Below are 26452 nucleotides of genomic sequence, written 5' to 3' on the forward strand. Positions count from 1 at the left end.
CCACTGCAAGCCCCAGCGTATCAGCTTGTATTGAAACAGATATGCTCCACTTGAGCTGGGAGTACATGATAAAATATGCTTTTCTCTGCAGATTCCTGGTGAAACTGTTGGTTGTTGATGCGATTATAGCCGCCACATATGCGATAATCTTGCAATAAATGAAGATATAAACATAACCGTAATTATTTCACTGAGATTTTATGAAATATATATATATATATATATATATATATATATATATATATATATATATATATATGTATATATAGAAGGGTTATGAGAAATGGGAAGATTATTTGAGTTATGATGAAAAAGGGGTATGATTATACAAGTTAAACTTCCTGATACTCCTTTTCAGACTCACAGTCACCGAACATGTGGTGTATTTACATGTCCTTGAGTACGTATATTTGGTAGCAAGGTATTGCGCTCTCTTAGAAAAATGAATGTTTCAGCACGTTGCCCCGCTGAAAGACGAACCTCCAGCAATGTCTCAGAGCTTGAGCTATTTTGCAAAGAAGGGTGGCCAACATTTTAGTGTCTTTGAGTACAGAACTGAAAGAGACAGACTCCTACAGATCTGCATCTGCAATGGGAGCTAAAGGAGGTTGTGCAAAAATATTTACCCAGAAAGGCTTAATGCAAATGAGTGTCACACTTCTTAGATTTTTATTTGTAAAGAAAATGGACTCATCTCCCATTTTGGTTTTATCCAGTACCTGGAATTACTCTATCAGAGAAAAACCCCTAAACAAAATACAAAGAAGTTTATTGCTGTAATGTGAAGAAGTCAAGGGAGTAGCAAATATAATCCAGCAGAAACTCACATAGCATGTTTTGCCTTGAGCACAGTAGGACCTCATCAAAGTCGCCTTTCGGCAGACACAGGCATAAAGCCAGGAAGGCCTTTCTTGCAGAAGGTTGCTGGATCCCTCAAGAGCCAAAGGAAGAGCATGGAGATCATACAACCAGGAATGTTGATATTCCTTCCAGATGTCTTACAGTTTTCCTGCGCATCTTTGTGGGACTGTGTAACACATGAGTGAGTTGACACCCTTTTCTAACACTAATTTATTTTCATGCTTTTTTTTTTTTTCTTTGTAACCAAACATCCGTTGTCGTTTTTCCTCCATGTGTCCATCTGGAGGTGAAGCAATTAAGAGAGTTAATTTCATCAATGAGGTTCAACGAGATGAACATCGTCATGTTTCTACATGGGTTGGACTGCATAATGAAAGTTTTAAACTGATGTTTATCCAAAGTGACTGAGTAGACCGCACCCTGACGTAATCTTTTATTTATTGAGGAGTTTCATTTCTCATGTGAAATGCTTCCTCAGAACAAAAACAACCTAAGAGTTGGGCAGTACGAGGCTTACTGTAAAGCCACCCAATTGGTTAAAAGTTCATTTTATTAAAGTGCCTTGCAAACGTATTCATACTTCTCAAAGTTTTTTATATATATATATATATATATATATATATATATATATATATATATATATATATATATATATATATATATATATATATATATATAAACATATATATATGTTTTTCATGCTGCAAGCACATTCTTGAAGCTACAAATTATTCTTTAGAGGCCTATAGCTGGTTACTGTGAAGTGGTAGGACAAGGATTTCAAAACTGTTTTCAAATACAAACTCGAACACGGTAGGATGTATTTATATTTTTAGATTTTTGTATGTGAAATATTCCACTGTAACTCTGGCTTCATGATTAAGTTCCTACTGCTCTTGGAATTAGGTTTTGGCCATGACTGGGCCATTCAGGAAGATGATGCACTGACCTAAACTATTTTCTGTTTTCGCTGGCTGTTTTTTTAAGGATTGTTCTCCTGCTGGAAAATTGACCTTTACCCCAATCTTTGGTATTTTACTCCCTCTACCAGATTTTCTTGCAGGATTTTCCTTGCTTTTATCTTCATCCAACTTCCCAATGCTTCTTGTGACACTGTTTCTTATCTAATATTCTCTTAAAAACATTTAAATAGAGGTGATGTTGACTACAAAGCGAAACAAGTCTTATCGCCTCTATTTGGAACTGTGAGCACCACGGCGTTCCTGTATTTTGATGTATCACGCCTCATTTGGCTGTGACGTGGATGGTGCTTTTGAATCATGTTCTTCAAAAACGGTGCAGGTTCACTGAACATCTGATCCGTTCACACTCCTTTCTGTACCGTTGTGAAAGAGTAACTGCATAAACTGCTGCTTTAGTAAATGTCAAAAGTTAAATCTAAAGAGCCCATGATATACCAGGATGTCCTAACGGTGTCCAAATCTTCAGTTTGGCAGTGTGGGTTGATGGAATATGCTATCTTTTCATGGTAGCACATGTTGGCTCAGTCAGGCTTAACGCACTGTTTGTGTATCTGTGCTTTGTGTCACCTCAGAGAGGTTTAAGATTACATTCCTTGATTTGCTTTGCAAATCCTCCAGGGAACCTGAAAAGATGGGGAAACAGAAAGAAGACAGTCACTCAAGGTTTTCCTGCCATTTGTTTTCTTTTCTTTTGTTTTATCTTTATTATACACACCATTCTTAGACGCAAACCTATGTAATACGTCTGCATACAAAAACTTTTAGCGCTTCCTGACATTCAGACTACAATTCCTTCCCAGATACGCCAGGCTCACTTACCCCCTCTGCTGGTGGTAAACTGGTAGTACAGTTTGTGTTTATACTTTGGCCGAACCTTTAAACTTCATAAAACATCAACTGCTGCAAAACGAGAATCACCAAACAGAATAAAACACATAAATGTGTAAGAAAAGATCAACATCATGTTAAATTAAAAAAAAAGAAGATTTTTTCCTTATTTGCAATATAATGTTAAAGTCTTTATAAATGTTCAAAAATAACAGTTTTGAACGTTATATTTCAGTAGTATGAATATGTGAAGCCGGAACCGGAGTTAAAACTTCCTGATCCAGCATCTGCAGTAGAGACGAAGGCCCCAGGGGGAAGGGTTCTGAAAGATCAACTGGACTCACACTCAGCAATGCTTGTGTTTCACTGTGTGTGTGTGTGTGTGTGTGTGTGTGTGTGTGTGTGTGTGTGTGTGTGTGCGTGCGTGTGCGTGTGTGTGTGTGTGTGCCAGACTATTAGATAACATCAATGAAACCATGGTAACTCACCCTGAAGCTGCCGCCAGCCCTTTTCGCCCACTGTCAGTGTGATTTTTCATTCTTTCTGAGACCCAGAGTTTTCTTTCAGCATAGACCTTACAACAGGTGTTACTGAGATGGCAGCCGCATTGTAGTGTTTCAGTGAATTATTGAAATTCACAGAGGTAAACAAACATGCAACACAATATGCTGTGTGGGTTTAAACCAAAGAAAGACGAATAAACGTTCATAGTTCTAAACCATCACTGACTTTACTCTGATTTTTCATTAATTTTGTTGTGACTTAAAAAAGTGAATAAATTAAAAAAGCTTGAATATGCATTGGTCAGTGTGAGATTTAACAGAAAAAGCAAACAAAAAAAATACACTGTTTCAGTGTACTAAATTGTAAATTGAATGGTATAAAATTATCTGTGTCCATCATTCTTGCATCTAAAAATATTTCCAAACATTTAACTTTCTTATAGGCGGAACAATGGTGTCAGACTTCTTTCAGCTAATGTTTTAAAACTCTGTTGTACCTTAATTTAAATAAGCATTATAGTCTAAGTATAAGACATGTTTTATTTTATTTTATTTTATTTTATTTTATTTTATTTATTTATACAATTATCATTCCTGAAATAAGAAAGGAGAAAAATATTTGAAATGTTTTTCAGGATCTTAAATTCATTCAAATGTCTTATAATTCCTAAATATGATCGACATCTTTGTTTTCCCCCTCCTTATTTAAATAATAAGCCGCAAACTTGCATTTCCTGTTATATGTCCGTCTACATAAATCAAACACGGTTCAATTTTTTGACTTGCATCCAAGTTGAGACTATACGAAAGTAAAGGCATAGGAGCGCTGCTATGGAGTGAAAATAGTCCATACGCTTTTCTTCTCGTTAGTGTCAAGTTGAGGAAATACAGAAAAAAAACTTCCGATTTTGATACCAAAATAGTTTTGATATTTGAACCTGCAGACAATATAACCCACAATATCTCTTTCTGCAAAGAGATATTGTGTATAAAATATTACATTTGAGTGACAGAGTCTGATTAGTAAAGAAATATCATTCTCGAGAGAGCGTCGAATGATTCAGTTCTTTTATGTTGACAGTCAACTACTAAACTTCCGGTCTTCTCTGCCCTTAGCTGTTTCAGTGGACGTATTTCCATGGCAACCACTGTAGCTACATGGTCCTCTCACATCCCCTTACTTTCCTTGAGAGCTAGCAGAGGAGAGTAACCCAGCAACAACTCATGGTTTTAGTGGGATAAAGTAAAATTAATACATTACAGGATTATTTTTACAGTTGCTTAAAATAAATGACGTCGTTATGAAGGCCAGGAATGGAGGTGAAGTGGCACGAAACACTAAATGGGGAGTGGCAGGTGAGTTTTTTTGTTGTTTTTTTTAAGGATATAACGATTTTTGCTCAATATAGAAATACATAGAACTTTGGAGTATCATAATATTAACTGGCTAAATTGATTCTTGAAATATATTGCAGGAAGTTATTTTTTCTCTTTTTTCCTTTTCCCCCCCCCCAAATTCTTTGGCGTCTTTGTGTCTTTACGGAGCCCGTTTGGTGACATGAGGGGAAAAAAACCCCATCGTGACAACAACTTGTTTAATTCGTGGGCACGACTTAATAATAACATTAATTATTATCATTTACTATGATAACAATGGACAAATCCGATCTCTTTTCGTTTTATTTCGATCTGAAAATTAATGAATTAACTAATTTTTCTGACACTTGCTGTTAAGCATGGAGTAATTTTTAGTAAGAGACATTTAGTTCAGCTGCTAAAGTAGGGTCTTCAAGGCAAACAATACGCTAAAAAAGATTTTATTTTCTCACATGTCACTAGACGAGCTTATTTGTATGTACTGAGAAACCTTTCTTTTGTAAATGTATATAAAACTATTATAAAATTGATGCTCAGCTAGTTAAAAAACTGTATTGTTACATTTTACTCTCGAGTTTCTGTCTGTCTGGAGGCAACAAAAACTCCCTTAGACAGGACAGATAATATCTATCCATCAATGGCAGAAGATAAAATATCAAAGATGACGGGAGTCTATAATGCTCTACTAATCATGCAGATGTAGCTGAGCCCTAACCAGGTCAAGCAAGCTTTTGTTTGTAGGTATGTGTGTATGTACTGAGTGTGTGTGTGTGTGTGTGTGTGTGTGTGTGTGTGTGTGTGTGTGTGTGTGTGTAGGGTTTTATTGACTTAAGGAAGCCTGAATAATTCAACCAGTGCAGCATGCTGATTGAAGAATCTCAAATGGCCCCTGCACTCCATGTGATGGAAAACGCTCAAATCTGATCAGTCGGATTTGCTTTCACACACAGTCACACAGGATAAGGAGCCGGTGTTGTGTTACTTAAGAGTTTTTCTATGTTAACAAGTCTCGGAGAAAAAAACAAAACAAAAAAAAAACACAACACTGTTACTCAGTACACTTTCACTATAGTCTAAAATGAGTTTCCTTTTTATTGTTTGTTTCAGGGCCCCCTGTCCCCTTATTGAAGCGTGCTGGTTGGGCCCCTCAGCCTTGGCCCCTACCCCCACACCAAGTGGAGCGGGTATACAGGCCCCTCATCCCTCCTCCTCACCCACCGCTCTTCCACACAAGGCATGCGGAGGAAAGCGCTGAGCGGCCTCATCTGGTCACCATTGTCCGCCCATGTAGTCAAAACGGACTGCGGAAGGTAAAAATTAGATTCAATATTTTTAAAGAAGGCATAAGTCCTGAAGGGGTCAGAAGGTTTTAATCTGTGACTTTTGTTAATATTTCAATTGATTATATAGAGGTTATTTTGTGTCCACAAAGTACTCGGTTGATATAAGAAATTTAGTAAATTAATAAGCATATTCTCTTCTCAGCACATTTCAGAGAGTTCACTAAAAGTTTGAATGATTAACTTAAAAGTCAAGCAAATAAAAGTGTGCGTATTACAGAAGATGACAACAAAAATAAATATTAAATAAAGTCTGTGACTAATGCAGAAGTTGCAGAAGGCCTCAGATTGCACTTGGTGTTGTGCATTAAGATATTCAAAAAAGTTTGTTCATAAATATTTTTGGAGAATTATAAACTCAACAATTATGTTATTTTTTACATGACAAACTTGAACTCTTGACATTTTAAGGCTAATATTGGTTCTTTATGTAGCATAGTCACAATTTTTACCCTCAAAGGTGTGAGCTTGGTGACTTGTGAGCACAGGCATGCTTTAGGCTGTTTGCTCCTAAGCGACTTTGAATTGCCTTATTGCTAAAAAAGGGTTATATAAATAAAACTTCTTCTAGAATGGCTCTCAAAAGTGTAAATTTCAGATTTTTGACACATAGTAACTGGCATCATAATAAATCATTTCCAAACTTTTTCCACTTCTAATATGATATATATCTCATTTAATTGAACTGAAATACAAAGAAATAATCCTTGGGGAAACATAAAAAATATAAAAAGGTGCATATGTAATCCCACACTTAACTAATTGTCAAAAACAACATAATTTGATTACATTTATGCATTCAGTCTTCTCTGGTAGGATTTTGCCAACGTTACTCTTCATGAATTGGTAATCTTTGCTAAATCATCTTGCAAATGTTTTAAATAACTATACGAATGCAAGGACATTGTCAGGTCTCTAAAAAACTTTTTTTTTTAATCTACTAAAGCATTTTTTAATGACCTCAAATCCACATGATGGTGAAAAATTAAATCCCCTTTAATCCAGTGTTTTTGAAACAAACACCTAACAAATCTTTGTTTTGAAACCGATTGGGTTTTTGGAACAGCTCATAATTTCAAAATTACCACCTGAAATAACTGCAAAGCATGATGCTGCCACTAACCACCGCAGACTCAGTGTTTTGGTAGTGTTTAGTGCTTTTTTCCGAACATACTTTTTAAAACTTTGATCAAACATTTGAGCTTGATTCGACCAGAAACCCACAAATAAAATTGTTACTGTACTGTTTATAATTACGTAATGGTTATATTCATTATTTAAATGAGAAATAATTACCACCAGATGGCTTATCTAAAGTAGTATAAGCATTTATTGCCCTAGTATTTTTCAGTTCATATATATGTGTGTGTATATATATATATATATATATATATGTATATATATATATATATATATATATATATATATATAAAACTTTACAGAGAAAACAGTATGATTTTGACTTTTTCTTGCTGTTTGTAAGGTGACGGTGCTGCTGAACCGCAGGGCTGTGGTGTCGTTTGAGCAGCTGCTCCTGGATCTCTCAGAGGCGTTGGGGTTTCCTCGCTGGCACAGAGGAAGAGTCACTCGTCTGTACACGACACACGCTCGAGAGGTGGGGCAAACTTTAACTGATTTAACATGACGTGGGAGGATCTTGAAAAAAATGCAAATAGACCTCTGCATGCTCCCTATTCTTCTCCTGAGCACTGGACCCAAGACAAGTTTCAAACCAGTTTTATTTGTCTTTATATAATATTTTCTTTGTGATTCAGATCACCTTTTTTTTTATCTTAAGTGTTTAAATGCTTCATCTGTCAGAAAATGTTTTTAATTATATCTAGCTTTTCCAGATTTACTTAAAAGAAAACCTTTCAGCAGATGTCCGGTTCCAGATTTGTCTCCCAACTCGTTGTTTCTAGATAACTCGGTTTTCTCTTTTTATTCTAGGTAAGGGGTGTGTGTGATTTCTTCTGTGGTGAAGTGGCCTTCTTGGCTCTCGGAAAGGCCCGCCCCGTGCTGAACAGTGTGCAGGATGCCCTGGAGGAACTTTTTCCAGAACATTCCCATTACCGTGCCGATGCCCTGCGGGTCTGGGAGAAGAAACTCCGGCCAGCACCAGATAAAGCTGCTAAAGCTGACAGTGGCTACAGCGAGGAGACAGAAAACACCGGGAAAGTGCAAGAGGCGCAACGAGACGCACATACGCAAGTCAAGAATCACACCGATGCTCACACGTCTCAACACGCAGACAAAAACCAGCAAGGACAGTATATTCCCGACTCCCAGAAGTCAAATAAGAAGAATTCTTGCAAAAAAACAGCTCACCTTCCAAACAACCTCCAGAAGTTGCGTGTTCGGGGAGAAGTCAAGAAGAGACATCCTTCTCCTATTGGTCCATTCAAGCATAACGAGCTTCTCAGAGATGCAGATATCCCCTCTCCTATTCTGTGTGAAAACTGCTTGGCGACAAAGTCAAGACCTCTGGCTCCAGGACTGATCGGTACTCTATCAGGAAGGGTCCCACTCCCTCCTGTGTCAAAGAAGCAGAAAGGAAGCCATCACACAGATCAAGAGGTGAAACCGTCAGATGTTTCCGACAGCCCCTCGTCTCCTCAAGTCAGCAGAGACAAGGAGAAGAGCTGTGCGCCATTGCAGCTTCTACGTCCAGCTCCACATGCGGCTTCAGCTCACACAGAAGCACGACTCGCAGACAGCTGCGTCCTCCCCTCCGAGGGCACAGGCCTCACCCTGGCTGACATCGAGCGCTGCTATGAAATCGGCCGTTTGATCGGAGACGGGAACTTTGCCGTGGTGCGGGAGTGCCGTCGGCGTGACGACGGCCAACCCGTCGCCATGAAGATCGTGGAGCGCTCCAAGTTGATCGGTCGAGAGCACATGATGCAGAACGAGCTGAGCCTCCTCGGTAGTCTGAGTCACCCCCGTATCGTGCGGCTGCTGGCCCACCACCACACCCGTACACACTCCTATCTGGTGATGGAGCTGGTGAGCGGAGGGGATCTGTTCGAGGCCATCAATGACAAGGGGAAGTTTCCAGAACCCGAGGCCGGACGGATGGTTTCGGACGTGAGCGAAGCGCTGGACTACATCCACTGCAGGAGCATCGTCCACAGAGACCTGAAACCTGAGAATTTACTGGTTAGTGTCAGGGCAGATTGAAGTGCTTGAGATTCCAATGGGATTGTTTGTCTCATAAGAAACCCAATGAAGTGCATACTTTTAAAAGTAGAAAACTTAAAAGAAATTTGACTTTGATATAAAACACTTTGAAATTGGGCTTCTCTCTCTTTAAAAACTTCTGCTCTTTCTGAAACTTTGCCTTCAGGAAGTCATCACAACATCGCTCCCCTATTAACCCTCTAGCTTTTTTTAAAAACAGAATTTCATTGAGAAGTAGCTCATAATGAGCTCAGCAGATGTGCAACTCCAACAGGTGTTTGCTAATTGCTGCTGGCTAGTCTGAAGGAGCTAGGAAACCTGGAAACTGCAGCCCCTGTTTACTGCAACCATTTAGTAAAAAGCTGAATAGTTGCCACAGGAGAGTAAAATATTTCCTGCCTTGGTAGATTTGCATCTCATGTAGATATGCCTGACTCTCCTTTAAGCTTAAAGGAAAGTATGGCGCTGTATTATTCTGACAGAAAACTTATAATCCTAATTTTTGGTAACTAATCCCAGTCTGGTCATGCTGTCTATTTCACATTCTCATTCTCTCTCAGATAGAGAAAGTATCCGCTGGCATCGGTCGGCTGAAGTTGGGGGACTTCGGCCTGGCTATGGTGGTAACAGAACTGGTCTTCACCATATGTGGCACACCGACGTACGTGGCCCCAGAGATCCTCTGCGAAACAGGTGAGGTACTTTGGAGACACTTTTGTGACTGAATGCGAGTCAGGTTATTTTAATAATCTTAGTCTGGTTATTCTGCAGGGTACGGCGTAGCAGTGGATGTTTGGGCTCTGGGGGTGATTCTTTACATCCTGCTGTGTGGCTTTGCCCCGTTCCGCAGCCGGGATCGGGATCAGGAGGAGCTCTTCAAGCTAATAAAACACGCAGAACTCCATTTCCCTTCGCCCTACTGGGACTCCATCTCAGAAGGTAAACCTGACTAAAATATTTTCATGGTAAAAAAAAAAATAATGTGATCTACCATTAGTTTCTAGAGTTTTCAGTTTTGGATTCATCTTTGTTGGATGTCACGGTGGAAGCTTTGGAGTGCATATCATTTATATAACACAAGGTGTATTGTCTGTTTACAATAACTGTTATCCAGACAGGTTGCAATATTATGCTGTGGTAAAATCTTTAGTCATGCCTAATTTCTTTATATGTTCCTTATTAATAGAAAACACTTGTGTGAAACTGTATTTCTCACAACTTCTGGCTTTATGAAGATTTTACAGTTTGTTTCTAGACTTCAGCTACTTCTTCAGTCTTTTTCTTATTACATCAGTTTCTCTTCCTATTAAAATATATACCACAAAAACTGTTAGAGAGAGAGAGAGAGAGAGAGAGAGAGAGAGAGAGAGAGAGAGAGAGAGAGAGAGATAATGGTATTTTAGCACAAACAAGACTATCCTAGATTTAAACTTTCCATTGGCGTGATATAAGTGCATATTTTTGAACTGGTGCTACTGTCCTCCATTTTTAAACAAATTGCATGAAGCTGCTTTGGGCAGGCAGTTTAAGAGATCACAAAACAGTATGAGTGGAAGTAAAGTGTAACAAATTCAAAATAGCTTTAAAGCTTTTGCAGTTTTCAGAATCTGATTCTTTCTTTTCTTTGTGGACAAACAGAAGCTAAAGGTCTTGTCAGATCTCTGCTTAAACCAGACCCCACAGTGAGGCTGACAGCAGAGCAGATCCTCCAGCACCATTGGGTGAAGGCCATGGCTTCAGTCTGCAGCCAGAGGGCGCTCCCTGACAAAACTAAGAGGGACTCAGCAGATAGTGAAGCAGAACTGCACAGAGCAGCTCCAACAAAAGCAGCAGAATCACTGGCGAATCAAATAGCAGGAAACTCTGGCACCAAGAAGGAAATATCTCCCAGGAGACATGATGAATTCACAACAAGAGGACAAGACCAGAACAAAACTCCACTGGTCCAATCAGAAGATATGAGCAATATCGACACTGCGGCTTCCCAGAAGAAGAAGCAAACACCTCTATATAAAACAGCTTGTCGAGAAAAACCGGAAACCATCTCTGCAGAGCAGCACAGCAGGGAAAACATTCAGGATTCACGTCAAAAGCTCACAAATGTGGACCTTTTAAATCAAAGTGACTCCTCCATAACTCAAACCGAGTCTTCATCCCAGAATAAACTGCAGTCCAAGCAGAACGGGGAACAGCAGTGGCCAGTGGATCCGACAGCTCTAACCAAACACCAACAATAGCAAATTGCTGAGAACAGCATAATTAATCCCAGACCAGCAGCTGATTCTTCAGCTCTGTCCTTCAGCACTAAAGCTCCCACATTTCCACCTTGCAGCCGCCCTCCACAAATAGACTGAAAACCACACCAAGGCAAATGGTCACAACACATACAAGCCCCAACGTGTCTGGGATTTTGCTCTGTTTGATTGTGTAATTAGATCAGGGTCATCATTTTCCTTGTTGCAAACAATAGCCCTGATTTTTTTTTTTTCTAGTAATTGAAGCTGTGGGTGACAGGCAGATGATGGGTTTTTATTTTTGTAGAATGAATAGAGTCTGATTGATGAGATTTGATGCATCTGATATACGTGCATACGCCATTTGTCCTGCATTTTGGAACTAATCATGGGATTTTGTGTTGTGACTGAGCCTCTGCCCAAACCCCATGAATGAAGCTTGTAAACAGGAAGCGTTTTATAAGTTGTTTGATTACGTTTTTAGTACATTTCTTACGTATTTTTTGTTTACGTTTCTCTGCAAATCATTTGTGTCTTTTGTAGATGAGATCTCTGCGGCTGGTAGCCATTTTTAATTACATAAAAGTATGAGTCTGTACATATATATAATTGGATAATTTGCCTGTTTGCGATGATATGAATACCCGATTTAAAATGAGTAAATTTCCCTTTATTATCCTTAACAATTGGTTCATCGCATATTTTTTGATAGTGAACTACTGCTGGGGTGACTTTACCATAAAGACATTCGTAATGTCTAAATGAATGTGTAGTGAGGGGTTGTAAACAATCCGGAGGGTTGGAACACACTGAGGACAGTGTGTGACCACATTCAGCCACTGGACAAACTTTCTGTGCATACCTACGGGGGGTACTGGTCCCTTGCCATTCCACACACACCAAATAAGGCCTATCTTTCTGCCCAATGAGTGCTGGTTAATCCTGTCCCTCCCGATTGCAGACAGCTGACACTCAGACATCCTGCCCCACCCAACCCAAAGGACGTCCGCAACCCCGCAACCCCCTTACCCAGGCCAGTCCACATCCGCAACCTTTGTGGCTTCTAAGCTGTATATCTGGGGGCACTGATGGAATGATAGCGCTTATAAATGCCTATGGTCAAGTGTCAGTGCTGCGGGCCATGGGTAATTAAAGCCTCTCTCAAAGATCCTGCTGCTCTGGCTAAATTATTCATGCTTACTCAAAACACACATTCACAGAATTCATTCAAATGAGCTGAATTTTATAGACTGCAGCAAAAGACCTTTAATGGTGCAGTCCGGACACCAAAACACAAATGACGTGATTTGGTCATCACATGTTAGCAGCTTATTGTTTGAAGAAACAATCCTTCACTAACATTATTAACAATATTTTAGAATTAGGAAAAATGCTTTCAACTTTTTCACATGGTGGAAACGTGTAAGACAAATGGAAGCGATGAATGTGTCCATTGGAGAAAAGGCCCTGCTTGTGACTAAAACATTTTCCCATCTAATGAGAAATACAATAAGATCTTTTTGTTTTTGGCTTTCTGTAAAAAGTATTTTGTTGAAATAATTGAGCATACTAGGGATCAGTCTGCTGAAAATTTTCATAATTTTTTTTTTTTACTTATATCTGTGAGAGACAGCCTGGAATGCATATAAACAATAACTAACTTTGAAGCAAAATAAATAAAAAATAAAAAATACAGATTTTAAATTGAATGTGTCGAAATGAAAGGCTGTTGTGTATTTTATTTTCTAGCAAGCTATGTATTTTTATGAGATGTTTAATAGCATAAATAATCCCTAGACATGTTGTTTTAAAATCCTTACTTGTTTGAAACAAACTACATTTTACAGAAACTTTAGTACATGACATAATAAAGTAGCAATGACATCAAAGTTTGACCAGAGCTTCAGAGCAAGAGTGAAATGTCAAATTCCACTACTGTGAGGTATTTTATCCTCTGGGGGACAAGCCTAGGTTTGTAGCATATCAGGTTTTGATCACCTTTTGACTGTGGACCAGACGATGCTCAATGCCCCAAGTCATCTAGCACAACAAAACAGCCAATTCACAGCTGTAAGTAAAATACCTTCTCTTTTAAATACCAAAATAATTTAAAAACTAACAGAACTGCTTTGAAAAAGTTACGTAAGAATGTGTACGTTTGACCACTTGATTTGTACCAATAGAAATATAATTACATCTTTATTAATTTTATGTAAAAACAGTATTTTACCAGCAATCAATGGTTGCTTTTGATGTAAAATACTGTTGCTAAGCTAATTGCAGAAACTTTCCTTGACTTGTAGTGGCTAGCAACAAATCTTTTTTGTTTGTTTGCTTTACATGAAAGCAGTAATTTACTGTAACTTATAGACTTGTCAAGAACTGCAATAAATGATCATTGCTTTTGCTGTGCGTGCATTCATTGTTTTTGTGAATAGCATTTTACTGTTAGCATAAGTTACATTGTTGTTGAGATTAAGAACAAGTTATCCTTTGTGCTAAATGCTTAACAATATAGTTATTTGCTTAATGTAAAAGCTGTATTTCCCTATAGTCAACTTTCAGACTTAGCAAATACTACATTACCATATTTTACACTTATTGAAAAATCTTTTGCTGTATTAATAAGCACATTATCAGAAGGTTTTTGCTGACAATATTTCTCACAAAATGGAAAATTTCAATTGTAAAATTCATGAGATGTAGCAAAGCAAAGGTGGCGTTATAAACAAAAGAAGAAAAAACAGGTGTTTGCTCTGGGCTTCAGCGCAATAATAAAACTAATCAGATAAATTGTATTACTGTGAAATACTTCATCCTCTGGTGGACAAACTTAAGTGTTACTTATCAAGTCATCTGCCAAAACAAAGCATTCCTCTTTCAGCAGTAGCACCCAAAATTAGTGTGTATCTATCAAAAAATATGTAAATATTATTTGCTTTACTTAAAAAACATGATTTAGCCTGTATTTGTAAAGGACTGCTACTTTTCATTACTAACCCATCTTCTGACAAATTTCCCCATGAAATCTTAGCCTAAGCTCAAGGTATATTTGTACAAGCATAGAGATTTTAAACTTAGTAAATTGAGATTAGGGCTTGATTGAAATATTTGGTAATCACTTAAGTAAACCGGGTAGTGTGATTTGAGATTTTCAAAAAAGCCTCATGAAATTTCACTGAAACAGTTTTGAGACAAAATAAGTGAGAAAACAATGTGTTCTAAGTTTCCGCAAAAAAAATCTAAAGATCCAGAAAAATAACAGTGAACTATTTCATCCTCTGGGGGAGAAGCCAAACTTTGTCGCATATCAGGTTCTGGTTACCTTCTCGGCGCTGGCAAAAGATGCTCAGTGCGCATGCGTGTCTCAAACTCTTTAAATACCCCAAGTCATCTGCCACAACAAAACATTCCTCTGTCAGCCAATTTACGACTGTAGCGTAGAGGCCCCTGCATATGCAGGCGCTATACATTTACTTTTAAATTTTCGGCATGGAGCCCAGTGTTGCAATTTAGAACCTTCCCGAAATAGAAAAAGCAGAACACGGTCAAGTCAGGGAACGGACAGGAGGGGAAAAAACACAAAAACAAAACAAAACAAAGATGGCTGTGTAGCCAGAGAGACAAGTCCCAACAGAACTCTCTCCAGCTGTAGTCTCCGACAGGTTCTGTGCGTGGTCGTGGTCCAGTGGACAGACAGACAAATCGAGAGCCAGCCGGTACCGGAGCAGCAGGCAGGGACGCGGGGGAGAGCAGCCGAACAGGGCCGCTGGCAGTGCACGTCGTTACCTGCTGTCGTTGCGAATAACGGACAGCTGAGTGAGGCCGAGTTGTTTTTGTTCTGCCTGGGCTCAGGAAAAAGGACTGCTAGCCTCGCTGTAAGTCATCTAAACTAGTCAAAATTTGATTTCCTTAGTAGCTACTATAAAATTTGACTCATGTTCTCGTTATTTCTTAAGAATTGGCTTGTTAAAATCAACCTTCCTGTGTGCAGGGCTGTGTTCACAGTGAGCTTGCTTCTGACGTGTTAGCCTAGCTCACGTTAGCTCGACAGGTTGTTAGCTAACCCGAGCTAACGTCCTAATATTTTTCGGGCTCAGCCTGGTCCGGGCAGGTACATAACAGGCATTTTTCCAGGCAGCCATCCCAATGTCTTCGCTGGAAGAAAGAGACGTGGGCGTTGCGGTCGCTCCTAGCTCCTCCTCGGCCGGCCTGGGGGTCGGGGCCGTGGGGGCAGCAGTGGAGGCTGTCGCCGGGGTCGCGGCCATGCAGGAGGATGTCGGTATACGGCGAGAGGGGCCCGAGTCTGACCCGGACGAGCCACCCAAAAAGAGGTTGAAAATACCCGAAGGAGAGTCAGGGAAGCTGGAGGAGAGACTGTACTCAGTGCTGTGCTGCACCGTGTGCCTAGACTTGCCCAAGGCGTCTGTGTATCAGGTAAAGGTGGTGCCAATCACAACCAAAGCCCTAATGCTCCTTAATTAACTCGCTGTCAAGCATAAATAAATCTGCTGGAAAAACCACAATAGAAGCTCCCCTCTGTGTCCCAAACCTAACAGTCAACCTGTTGAATGTCTGGGCCCATTTCCTTTATTTTTACTCATACCTGATCTAACAACAGTCTGAAAAAGTGTCCTTACAGTAAATTTCAGCCATGTGGAGGACAGACACGCCAGTGGTCAACTCCAGTTTACAATGTAGGATGAATTTTTCTCTGTTCATCCTCAGGAAATACAACAGCCCCATCCCACTTATTACATCTTGGCCTCATTGACTTTCTATCTATCTCCCTTTTAGCCCATTAATAATCTCTGACCTTTGTCGAGACAAAATTTCAGACACCTCTGATTTTAGTCAACCTTACAACCGCAAAATCAGAGTGCAGAACAGCCTTTCCTAAGTTTAATTTACACGAGTCATTGACACTGCAAAAAATCCATATTTTTTATCAAATACTATGCATGATTTCTTATTGATGTTTTTGTAAAATCATCCCACAAAAATCTCCATCTTGACAAATCTTCACCTTTGTTTTATGTCTTAAATAATAGTCTTAAACTGCAACTTTCTAAAAGGAAGTGCAGAGTCCAATAAGGTTTTAAATACCCAAAAATAACCTGGATTAATATGTGTTTTTACCCCTGTATCTAGTATGCACTGACGGGGGTTTTTTTTATAGCCAGTAACGATTCTTGTGTTCTCTTTATTAGCTATTTAACAAAACATTTCTGCACTTTTTCTTAATCAAAATTATACACATGCAGTTGTAATTGTTGCTTATTGCTTTAAACTAGCATAGAGTCATAATATGAATGCTTAAAGCTCTTGATCTGAGAGTCTTTGAAAATGTAGGCTTGTATTTATATCTGACAGTAAAATGCTGCAAGCACCTGACCTGCATGTTACTAGTGATGCGAGATATTCCAGCAAAATGTTAAAAGATCCGAAATAATATAAAAATAGGTTTGTGTCCTCTTACCCAAATGTAATTTCCTATCTAAATATGTGTTGATGTTTATTTCCAAAGGCCATACTTCTACAATTATAATGATTAATTTTATTTATAATGTACTTTTTAAAACCTCATAGTGTCAAACAATGGGAGCAACAAAAACATAACAAAATTCCATATATTTTTCTGTTTCCTCATCCTTAAAATATCTAAACATAGTATAAATATAATGTAAAATAGGTCATTTAAAATTAAACCAGACTATAACAAACTATATTAACTACTGCAAAAAATGTCCCACCTGAGTTTTAGATGTTTATTTGTTTTATTTTTTGGCATCCAGTCTGTATACCATGCAGTGCCTCTTGATCTTTATTAACCTGTCCTTGTCTTTTTGTCAGTGTACCAATGGACACCTGATGTGCGCTGGCTGTTTTATTCACCTCTTGGCCGATTCTCGTCTCAAGGAGGAACAGGCCACGTGTCCCAACTGCAGGTAAACCCGCTTCACTGTGGACACTCCAGGTTTCACAGAAATGCCAGGAGAAAAACATTCAAGCTTCAAAATCTGTAGATTTTCACGTGATGCTAGTCATAAAACAAAGCAGGCCAATATACCTAAAATACCAGCCGACTCTTTCTTAAGGAACCTTTTACTAAACGAATACTTTTAGTGAAACGTTCACATAAATAAACGTGCACGAAACAGACAGTGATCTGTTTAGTCTGTTCACACAGCAGGTATAGATTTGCTTTACGTTCCCACATAGTTTTCACATCTTGCTGAAAAGTCCCTCCTGACATTTTGTTTTTCTGTGACTGATTCAGTTCGTCATCTGACCTTTTTATTGCCATCTTCAGAGTTTTTGCCGTTTTCTACCTGACGTTTTTGAGTCCAAGAAGAAGCAGGAAATTTTACAGTGTTGTCAATGCATACCTCTTCTTTGGAAGTTGTGTACCTGCTTTAATTATTTTAATGGAGTTTTTAAAGTCACCCATGATCTACTGTAAAATAAAAAATAGTTATACGACTCTTTCACATGACATCTACCAGCATGTGGTCAATATTAGGAATTTGTGGTTTAATCTTGGTTATAATTTTATGAGTCAGCTGCACCACAATGGTATTAGAACCATATTCAGTAATGCAGAGTTTTCAGAAAATGGCATGCAATTAAAAATGATAGCATTTGTGCATTTTTACGATTATTTTTCTCCTTAACTCATCAAAACACTTCAGTATCAAGAGGAAGCGGTAAAAAGCAACAGTTGATTGTATGGCTTGTAGGTTGGGACAAGATTTTAAGAATTTGGTATAAAGTGAAAGTGTGAATTAACTCAGAGCCTCTGCAGTCCAGTGTTAAAGAAAAAGAAATAAATTTGATAAACTTTATTAAATTGCATGTGCAGCTGTAGTTGATATGCAAGTGTTAATAAACATCTGGATGATTTTGCCGAACTTACAAAAGACAAAAAGGTTTTATTTTTGGGGGGAAATCTTAGGGAAAAAAAAAAAAGATCAGACGCTTATCAATAGCCAAGAAACCATTTTCTTGATCATCACCAGCATATTTTTCGTAGACATTTCTGATTTACCGTGTGCACAGAAGTGAAGGTAACTCGATTGTCTTACGTCTTGAAGTAAGAATCTGCCTTAGCGGATCTTTTCTTATTCCCAGTGAGCTGCCGCCTCTGCAATGTCCACAAACTTGTATTACCATATTGCCGATTCCACAAATATTATTTATGCCTCTGCGCTGACGTGTGAATCATTGTTTTTTCCATGTCCATGTAGGTGTGAGATAAGCAAGAACCTGTGCTGTAGGAACCTGGCGGTGGAGAAGGCTGTCAGCGAGCTGCCGACAGAATGTACCTTTTGCCTAAAGCAGTTCCCCCGCTCCAGCCTGGAGAGGCACCAGAAGGAGGAGTGCCAAGACAGGTTCACAGCTCCATTCAATTAGACATTAAGAATAACACATGGGAAAAATTAATAACTTTTGTCACAATTAGGTTTTTTTTTCTACAAATTGTCCTAATTTATGAGCAGCCAGAAACGTTAAATGCTCTTAATCTTACAGAAGATAATAGGACTGCCAGTATTAATGTGCTGAGTAACAGGATGTTGAGAAATATTAACAGTTCCACTTTATTAATATGGTCATTAACGCTTTGCTTTAACTTTTATTTGCTCAAGAGAAGTTGAGGCTGTGTAGTTATCAGCTGCGATAATTATGTCTGCTGTCAAGTGGAAGTTTGAAGAGTAGTTTTTTTTCAGCTGATGACACCGTGAAAAAACAAGCAGAAGCAGAGCTGACTCTGGTTCGCAGTAGTGTGATAAACTCTCTTACAGACTCGTTTTCCCCCCGGTTTGTTTCTTATGTTGAATCACGAATCTCAGCTGAGTGCCTTAGCTCAGTTTTTGGTCCAATGTAAATCGTTTTGTTGCGCATATCATGTAAAAGCTCATTTGAACTCTGGTGTGGTCCAAAGACACAAACTCTGACATAAACATGGATACAAGCAAATCAAACAGAGGAAGTGATTCATCTTCTATATGTGACTTATTGGCTTTTATGGGATTTGAAAACGCCTCATTTGGTGTCTCTGTAACCACAGCAGCGCGTCTTGTTCTCTCCCCCTCCATTGCTCAATTGAACCGAGTCCTGTAGACTGTTCTGGTGTGAAAACACCCCAGCTTGATTTTCTTGGAATAGTTGAACACTTTTTTTAAAAATTGTTCTCTCCATTTGTGCCTTTGTGGTTTGTTGGAATCCTTAAGCCATTTTCCATACCAGTAGATGAATAACTTAACATCTTTAAAGTCTTGTTCTGCAGTTTCTTTAGATAAGAGCATGATGCTTTCCTTTGCCACTTTGGCCTACTTCATGCTGCCAGACAGGTTCTACTTAAGAGGTTACTTTATTCTACAGATCTGACGATATTGAAGTCTGAACTTGGTTTGCAAATTTTTACCATTTCATTTATGATTTAGCAAAAGGGGCATTAAAGTTTCAAAGTTTCTCCCCCGATAAATTACATTTTTAAATGAAAAAAAAAATAGCAATTTGAATTTATTCTGGTTATTTTACCCCAATTTCAAGTTTATTTGTGTAGCATATTTCAGCAGTGAGTGATTTACGTCATAAAAACATAATTCAGTAACTAATTATGAAACAAGCAACAATGAACACAGCATTTTATCAAAATCTTCAAACATGTTGATCAATACCCAGCTGTTGTGAATCAAAGGCAACTCTAGACATGTGGGATTTTACCTTTGGTTTAAAGGAACTGAGTGTTTCGGCTGTTTTGCTGTTTTCTGGAAGTTTGTTCCAGATTAGTGGAGTATAGAAACTGAATGCTGCTTATCTGATGTGAACATGAGTTTCAGAAAAGCAAATGGCAAATTGTAAGAAGACAAATGTTGTTTCATGGCATCCAATGCCGACTGTCTGTTTCCTTCAAAATATCCTTCAAGCCTGATATATAATTCACTTTTTTAAATGAATCAATATTTGTTTCTCTTACTGTTTAATCACTGTGCTCTGTGATGCAGTGGCGATAAAAATGTCTGAATTTGTGCTGCAGCTCTGATGCAAAATGAAGCTCTTATAATTCAACTACATTACATGCAGTTGAATTATAACTGCATAATTCTATTTGATCCTGTCTAAATTGCATAACCAATTTAGACAGGATCATATGAAGAAAAAAATTTGGTTCTTTCAAAGATAAAAAAAAACATAAGTGGCCATTTCTTACTGCAAAGTACGATTGCGTATTTGTTCTGACAGCCAGCGAATCGCAGCGTCTCAGAGTTAAGATGGAAAGAGACGGCGGAGACTCCAAGGAGATGGACTGCTGGAGTGATTACAGAGCACGCATTAGTCACAGGTGATTCTCAGGCGCGCCTGAAATCCTGCGAGGTTGTTTCCATGGCGAACGACGACCCTGCCTTGACGAGCGCTGCGTTGTTATGACAGCAGCCGCGGCAGGCTCCAGGTGGTTTTCAGTCGGGTCAGACGGAAAATGCGGCCGGCCTCCTGCCAGGACGCGGCATTCAGGATGTTATTGTCAGCAATACAGCCGTCGGGGTTTTTTTGGACCCTCGGCTCCGTATTTAAGTTGCTGTAATTATAACCACAGATTTCACGTATTTTTCTTCTCCTGGCTCCGGTCGGATTGCGTGAGACAAAAGTTTTCCGTGGAAGCCGAGAATTATACAAGGGCCACTTCAATTAGCTCTGCCCCACTGCAGAGACTAAGTAGCACCTTTCAAATTATTAATGCCTCGTTTTAGCTTTAGAGAGGAACAGGTATTTATTAAGATTCACCTTTTATCCATGGCGTAATTGATACGAATCTATGGCTTTTTTCCCCTCGGAGGTTGTGCTCTCATCCCAGCACTGCTTTCATTTGTTGCAGTTCACTTCCCGGGTTAATTAGTACCTTTCGTACCATTAACTCCCAATCGGTGCAAGCGACCCATAGTCATCACAAGGCAAACGATCTAATTTATACGAAGCAGCATCTGCGTTTTATTTATTCATTTTTTTTCCCTACATTAACTGCATCTGCATGTCATGTTTCCAGGGTGACGCAGTGCAAGTACAAGAGAATCGGTTGCCCCTGGCAAGGCCCGTTTCACGAGCTGCCGGCTCACGAGAGCGAGTGCTCTCACCCGACCAAGACTGGTACAGAGTTGATGGGAATACTGGGAGAGATGGACCAGAACCACCGCAGAGACATGCAGCTATACAACAGCATCTTCAGCCTGCTGTGCTACGAGAAGATCGGCTTTACAGGTACAGAACGCTGGGCACGATTTTCGGATCTGGTCGCTCCGCGCCCCCCGGCTCCTTCGCCTCGTTCTGATTCGTCCTCGTCGTTTCAGAGGTGCAGTTCAGACCGTACCGCACCGACGACTTCATCACTCGCCTGTACTACGAAACTCCACGTTTCACCGTTCTCAACCAGACGTGGGTGCTGAAGGCCCGAGTCAACGACTCTGAGCGCAATCCCAATCTGTCCTGCAAGCGTACGCTCTCCTTCCAGCTCATCCTCAAGAGCAAGGTACACCCTCTTCTCTCTGCGTCTGCTTTTTTCCTTCTACATGACGTCGCTGCAGAGGTTTGTGGGATCATTTCAATTAGTCAGATTATTTTAACCAGCAGGAAACGTGCTAAACAACGAGTGCTCTAGTCAACGATGGAAATCTGCTACTGAAATCTGAGTTTTTCTCTCAGTAAATGCATCGAGACAGAAAACCTCCATCAGTGCATTTTCTGCTATGCGTTTTGTTTAGCATTGGTAAAAAAAAAAATTGGATAAAGGTTTAAGAGCAAATCCTTTGACGTATAAATCTTAGAGCTTCTGTCGGATCGAAAATTGTTGCCCTCTGTGAACTACGATCCTTAAAAAGATACTTGAAATCAACCAAAGTGGGGATGAGCAGCCAGAAAGCAACTCTAGCATATTTTGTTTGGGCTTCAAAATTTAACTCAAATCAAAGTTTCTACAGTCTGGAAAAGTCTAGAGTTTGATTTCGGTGTTTTCCAGGCCTGTATAAGTATGGGAAGAAGTCTGAAAGTCGTTTATCTTCCCGTTGTGTCCCAGCTCATTGTCCAGACCGACAGATGGAAAAACAGCCATTCTGACACATTTACAGAAATATTAATCCATGTGCATTGTCCCATGTGTGGGAAAAGAAAGTGTGGAAGAGATGTGTCAGTATGTGCAACATCCAGTTGTTTAAGACTGATTGGATGCAACATGTAGCGAGCTGTTTATATTTTAAGTGCCATGAATTGAGACTCTGCATACCAGTGATGTATTTGGCCATTTGTGTGGACATTTCCTGCTCTCCGTACCCACACTGCTTAAGGATTGTAGCACTAAATTGCATGCAGAGTGGTGAGCACAATGATGAAAAGTTCAAATTAACATTTGGTCAACTGCAACAGTGATTGTGCTGCAGTGTTCATCAATAATATTGCTTTTCTTTTCCTGATCATGTCGGGTAGGAAAAACTCAATTTTAACATCCTTTAGCCAAAGTTTATTCATTTATTTGTTTGTTTTTAATTAATCCCACTCAGGGATTAATAAAGTATTTTTGGAAATAAAAGAGAAATGTGTGCGATGGACCATCGTTTAATGCATTGTAATAGTTGGTAGCCAGTTTTACACAAGCTGTGATGTGAACTTCATTTTTTTAGGAAAAAAAAAAAAATCGGGAGCGGGAAAATGCTGAAAAACAGAAACGACAAACTTTGGGGGTCGGGGGGGTTTGGGAGGAGAAGGTGTGTCAGTTTATTCATCTAATTTAAGAAGCGGTGGAATCTCCCCGGAGATCGCGCTCACTTGTTTCACACTCCTCGCCGTGTCGGCCACCCGAGACCTGGAGACAAGTAGCGGCTCGCTCGCTGCCTCTTCCAGCGGGGAAACGCCGAGCCATTCATTCTCAGAGCTGCCTAATGTGGGTGTGTCCCCACAGCCGTCTTTCTCCTTCATTAGACACACGAGGCACTGAGAAATGGCCTCGGCTTCTCCACGAGCCTTGAAATGGCTCCACTCCTGAGGGAGGGAGCAATAACGACGCTTCCCGAGTGAGAGCAACGCTTCATGGTTTGGTTGTCAGAGAAGTTCAAAAAGTTAAGACTCGTTAATGATTTTTCAGAATTACCCCAGGCTTTCTGAGGAAATCTGCTCTTTAGATCAAGTATTGTGTGATTTTCCTCATTTCCATAAAAAAAAAAATAAATAAATAAATAAAAATTGAAACTTGGGTTTAACCAGAAAGCCTCATGACAGCGGCGCATTGATCATCTGCAGTGTGTGGCTGCCTAATTAAGCTGGACATCCCCAGATTAAGCAGCTGACCTAACCCACAGATATTAGCCAAATGAGATTAGCAGCAGTAAACAATGCAGCTCATCAGTTTGGATGCTAGCCACAGATTTCAGTTTGTTCATGTTAATAGAGCACCTCAGGATAAGTTTTATACTTTAATTAATTCACTAATTAGTAAGCAGATATCAGTGCAACATATGGTCATGAAATTAGTCAATTTCTAATGTCTGTAAGGCTTTAGAGTCAAAACTTTGTGTCTTTAAAATGGCTGAGGTGGCAGAAATACACACCAAGAAAAACAGGATGCAGACGATTTAATGTGTGTGTGTGTGTGTGTGTGTGTGTGTGTGTGTGTGTGTAAAAATGGATTACATCTTCAGCTTCTTTCCCCGAATGAGGCGTACTGTTTCAGGCCAATCAGTTTTTTAAAAACTTTACTACAAAATTCACTCTTTATGCACATTACATACTCTATTAACTCAATGAAATCTCTAGAAAACATAAATATTATTTCCATATTTAACTTGAACAACTCCAGTTCAAAGCCAAGCGATAAACTAAAACCCAGTCCAAGCCGTCTCCCTCCAGTCGGGCTGATTGAACGCACCAGCTCCTTGTTAGCGCCGCCATGGCAACGCATGACCAGGTGACCTCAAAGAGCGGGAGAGAGTGATTAGAGAAACATCTTCACCAAAGTATTTTCACCTCCTGGACTTTTTCAGAAACTTCAGTGTGTTTTACATGATGATACACGATAGAAAACACAGCAGCACATTTTTGTGATTTTTTTTTTTTTTAATATGCTGTTTCTAAACAGTCTATAAATGGAGGTCAGCGTGACTTCAGTAGCCCTGGAGTCAATACCTCGGTGACATTTAGCTGCATATAAAGCACAATATCCCAAATTTATTGTTATTGCAAATAGAGCTGTAACGATTAATCAGATTGTGATTAATCGGTTATTAAAATAATCGTTTGCTAATTTAGGAATTAATTAATCGTTAAGAGTTTCTAGACTCAAAAAAGGCCATTTAGTTATTAAAACAACATGTTCAGTTAAGAAAAAAACTGTACAAAAAACTTTTTTTTTTTTTCATTTAAGATAAAAACTCCTTTGTCTGTAAATATCTTTAGCCAGAATTCAAGCAGTATAGTTTTAGCTTCATCTATAGGAATGTTATGGTGTTGCAGTTTAGGCTATAAAATGTTTACTTTCTTATTTAAAAAAATAAATAAATTGTTTATTTGCATCTTTTAATGTATTTCTAAGGCTTAAGTCTATAGAGAGAGAGAGAGAGAGAGAGAGAGAGAGAGAGCAGCTGTTTCCAAGTTGACTTGACTCTTGAAGGCAGTTGGTTGCTCTGGATTTTATTTCAGGGTATCGAAGTAAAAGGGGACTGATTTCAAATGGATTTTTTTTTTTTTTTTTGTGCACGCAGGTGAACTCTGCCCTGGAGTGCTCCTTCCTGCTGCTGAAGGGGCCGTACGACGACGTGCGGATCAAGCCGGTCATCTACCACCACTCCTTCAGCAACGACACCAACGAAACCGAATACGTCCCTCTGCCCATCTCCGACTCGGTGGAGTGCAACAAACTGCTGGCCGCCAAAAACATCAACCTGCGCCTGTTCATCTTCCAAGTCCAAAAATAAAGACCTCTAGAGGAGGAAAGCGAGGAGGAGGAGGAAGAGGAGGAAGAGGAGTGATGGAACGGTTGAAGGAGAAGTGCGTTGATTGAAGGCCAGCGTCAAAGAGAGGACGTGATGATTAAAGAGAGACACCACTGAACCATTGATACCTCTTAACACACATTCACACTCGCGCGCACACACACACACACCCACACACACACACACACACACACGCGCTAATCGCAACACGCATAATAACGCTGTTTTTATGAGATAAGTGAGCTGGTTTTCTCCAGAAAGCTGTGAGTTGCTGTGAAGACGAGACTTGAGGGGTGAAACCTGGGGAGTTGGAGGATGGGAGCGGTGGCGGCGGCGGTGGGTGTGTGGTACCTGTGGTACGTGACCGACGATTCGCTTTGGACGCCCACAGACGAAGGCGCGCACATGCGTTTGTGTGTGTGTGTGTGTTGAATGTTTGCGAACAAAAAGAGAAAAAAAGAGAAAACAACCAAGAGGAAGCGACGATCCACAGCGTGCGTCCAGACTCCTCTGCTGGCACGTGGACGCGTCCCAAAGACGGGCGATGATGTGAAAATGGAGTGACTGACTCTGCTCAGCTGTTATTTGGAGGTGCGAATGAGGGTGGAAGGGGGCAGATGTGTGTTTTATCTCCCCGCCTCCCTCTGCACACCATTTCTTAGTTGTTTTTTTTTCTCCCCTTCAACACCTTCCCTGTCGTTTTTGCGTCCGCTAAGCGACTGCAGCGCTCCACCGCCACCACCCCTTCCTTCCACCGTTCAAGCGGAGAGACGGCCACGCAGCATTTTTAGTTCTTATTCCTCCTGCAGTGGTTACACTAACAGCCTCTTCTGTTCTCTTAACCCTGAATATTTAAGTATCTGTGATTTTTTTTTTCTTTTTTCTTTTTGATTGAATGCTGAGTTTATGAATGAATGAATGAATGAATGAATGTGTGCGTGTCAACAGATCACAGCTGTGACGTCCTGCTGGACGGAACCAGCCAGGCTGGACCACAACCAAAACATTCAGGGGTTTCACTGTGTCACTTGCTTTCTGGTAACTAAACAGGCTGTGTGTGTTTATATTTATTTCAGCTGTTTTACATGAAGCGTTTTCCTTTTTTTTTTTTTTTTTTTTTTTTTTAATTTTTTTTTTTAGAATTTTTTTTTTTAAAAGTTTTTTTTTTTTTTT

The 26452-nt window shown here is 39.6% G+C and overlaps 2 protein-coding genes across 4 annotated transcripts; both read left to right on the forward strand.

Annotated features, from left to right (window-relative positions):
- The first annotated feature begins 4344 nt into the window (after positions 1–4344).
- dclk3 (doublecortin-like kinase 3) lies at positions 4345–13718 on the forward strand. The gene is made up of 7 exons (XM_015057816.1): positions 4345–4531; positions 5660–5862; positions 7376–7507; positions 7843–9051; positions 9633–9765; positions 9844–10011; positions 10711–13718. The coding sequence occupies exons 1-7, from the start codon at positions 4477–4479 to the stop codon at positions 11307–11309; spliced, it is 2499 nt and encodes an 832-aa protein (XP_014913302.1). The 5' UTR covers positions 4345–4476; the 3' UTR covers positions 11310–13718.
- Positions 13719–14729: 1011 nt separating this feature from the next.
- On the forward strand, positions 14730–26397 carry zftraf1 (zinc finger TRAF-type containing 1). Of its 3 annotated transcripts, none has more exons than XM_015057817.1 (7): positions 14730–15184; positions 15407–15743; positions 17160–17254; positions 18554–18697; positions 21352–21563; positions 21653–21831; positions 25049–26397. In XM_015057817.1, the coding sequence occupies exons 2-7, from the start codon at positions 15456–15458 to the stop codon at positions 25259–25261; spliced, it is 1131 nt and encodes a 376-aa protein (XP_014913303.1). In that variant the 5' UTR covers positions 14730–15184; positions 15407–15455; the 3' UTR covers positions 25262–26397. The 3 variants fall into 3 exon arrangements, with proteins under 3 accessions (XP_014913303.1, XP_014913305.1, XP_014913306.1); XM_015057819.1 differs by having other exon boundaries at positions 15444–15743; XM_015057820.1 differs by having other exon boundaries at positions 15448–15743.
- Positions 26398–26452: the final 55 nt, after the last annotated feature.

Source organism: Poecilia latipinna, unplaced genomic scaffold, assembly GCF_001443285.1.
Source record: "Poecilia latipinna isolate Pla-1442-1.1 unplaced genomic scaffold, P_latipinna-1.0 Scaffold1494, whole genome shotgun sequence".
Taxonomy (NCBI): domain Eukaryota; kingdom Metazoa; phylum Chordata; class Actinopteri; order Cyprinodontiformes; family Poeciliidae; genus Poecilia; species Poecilia latipinna.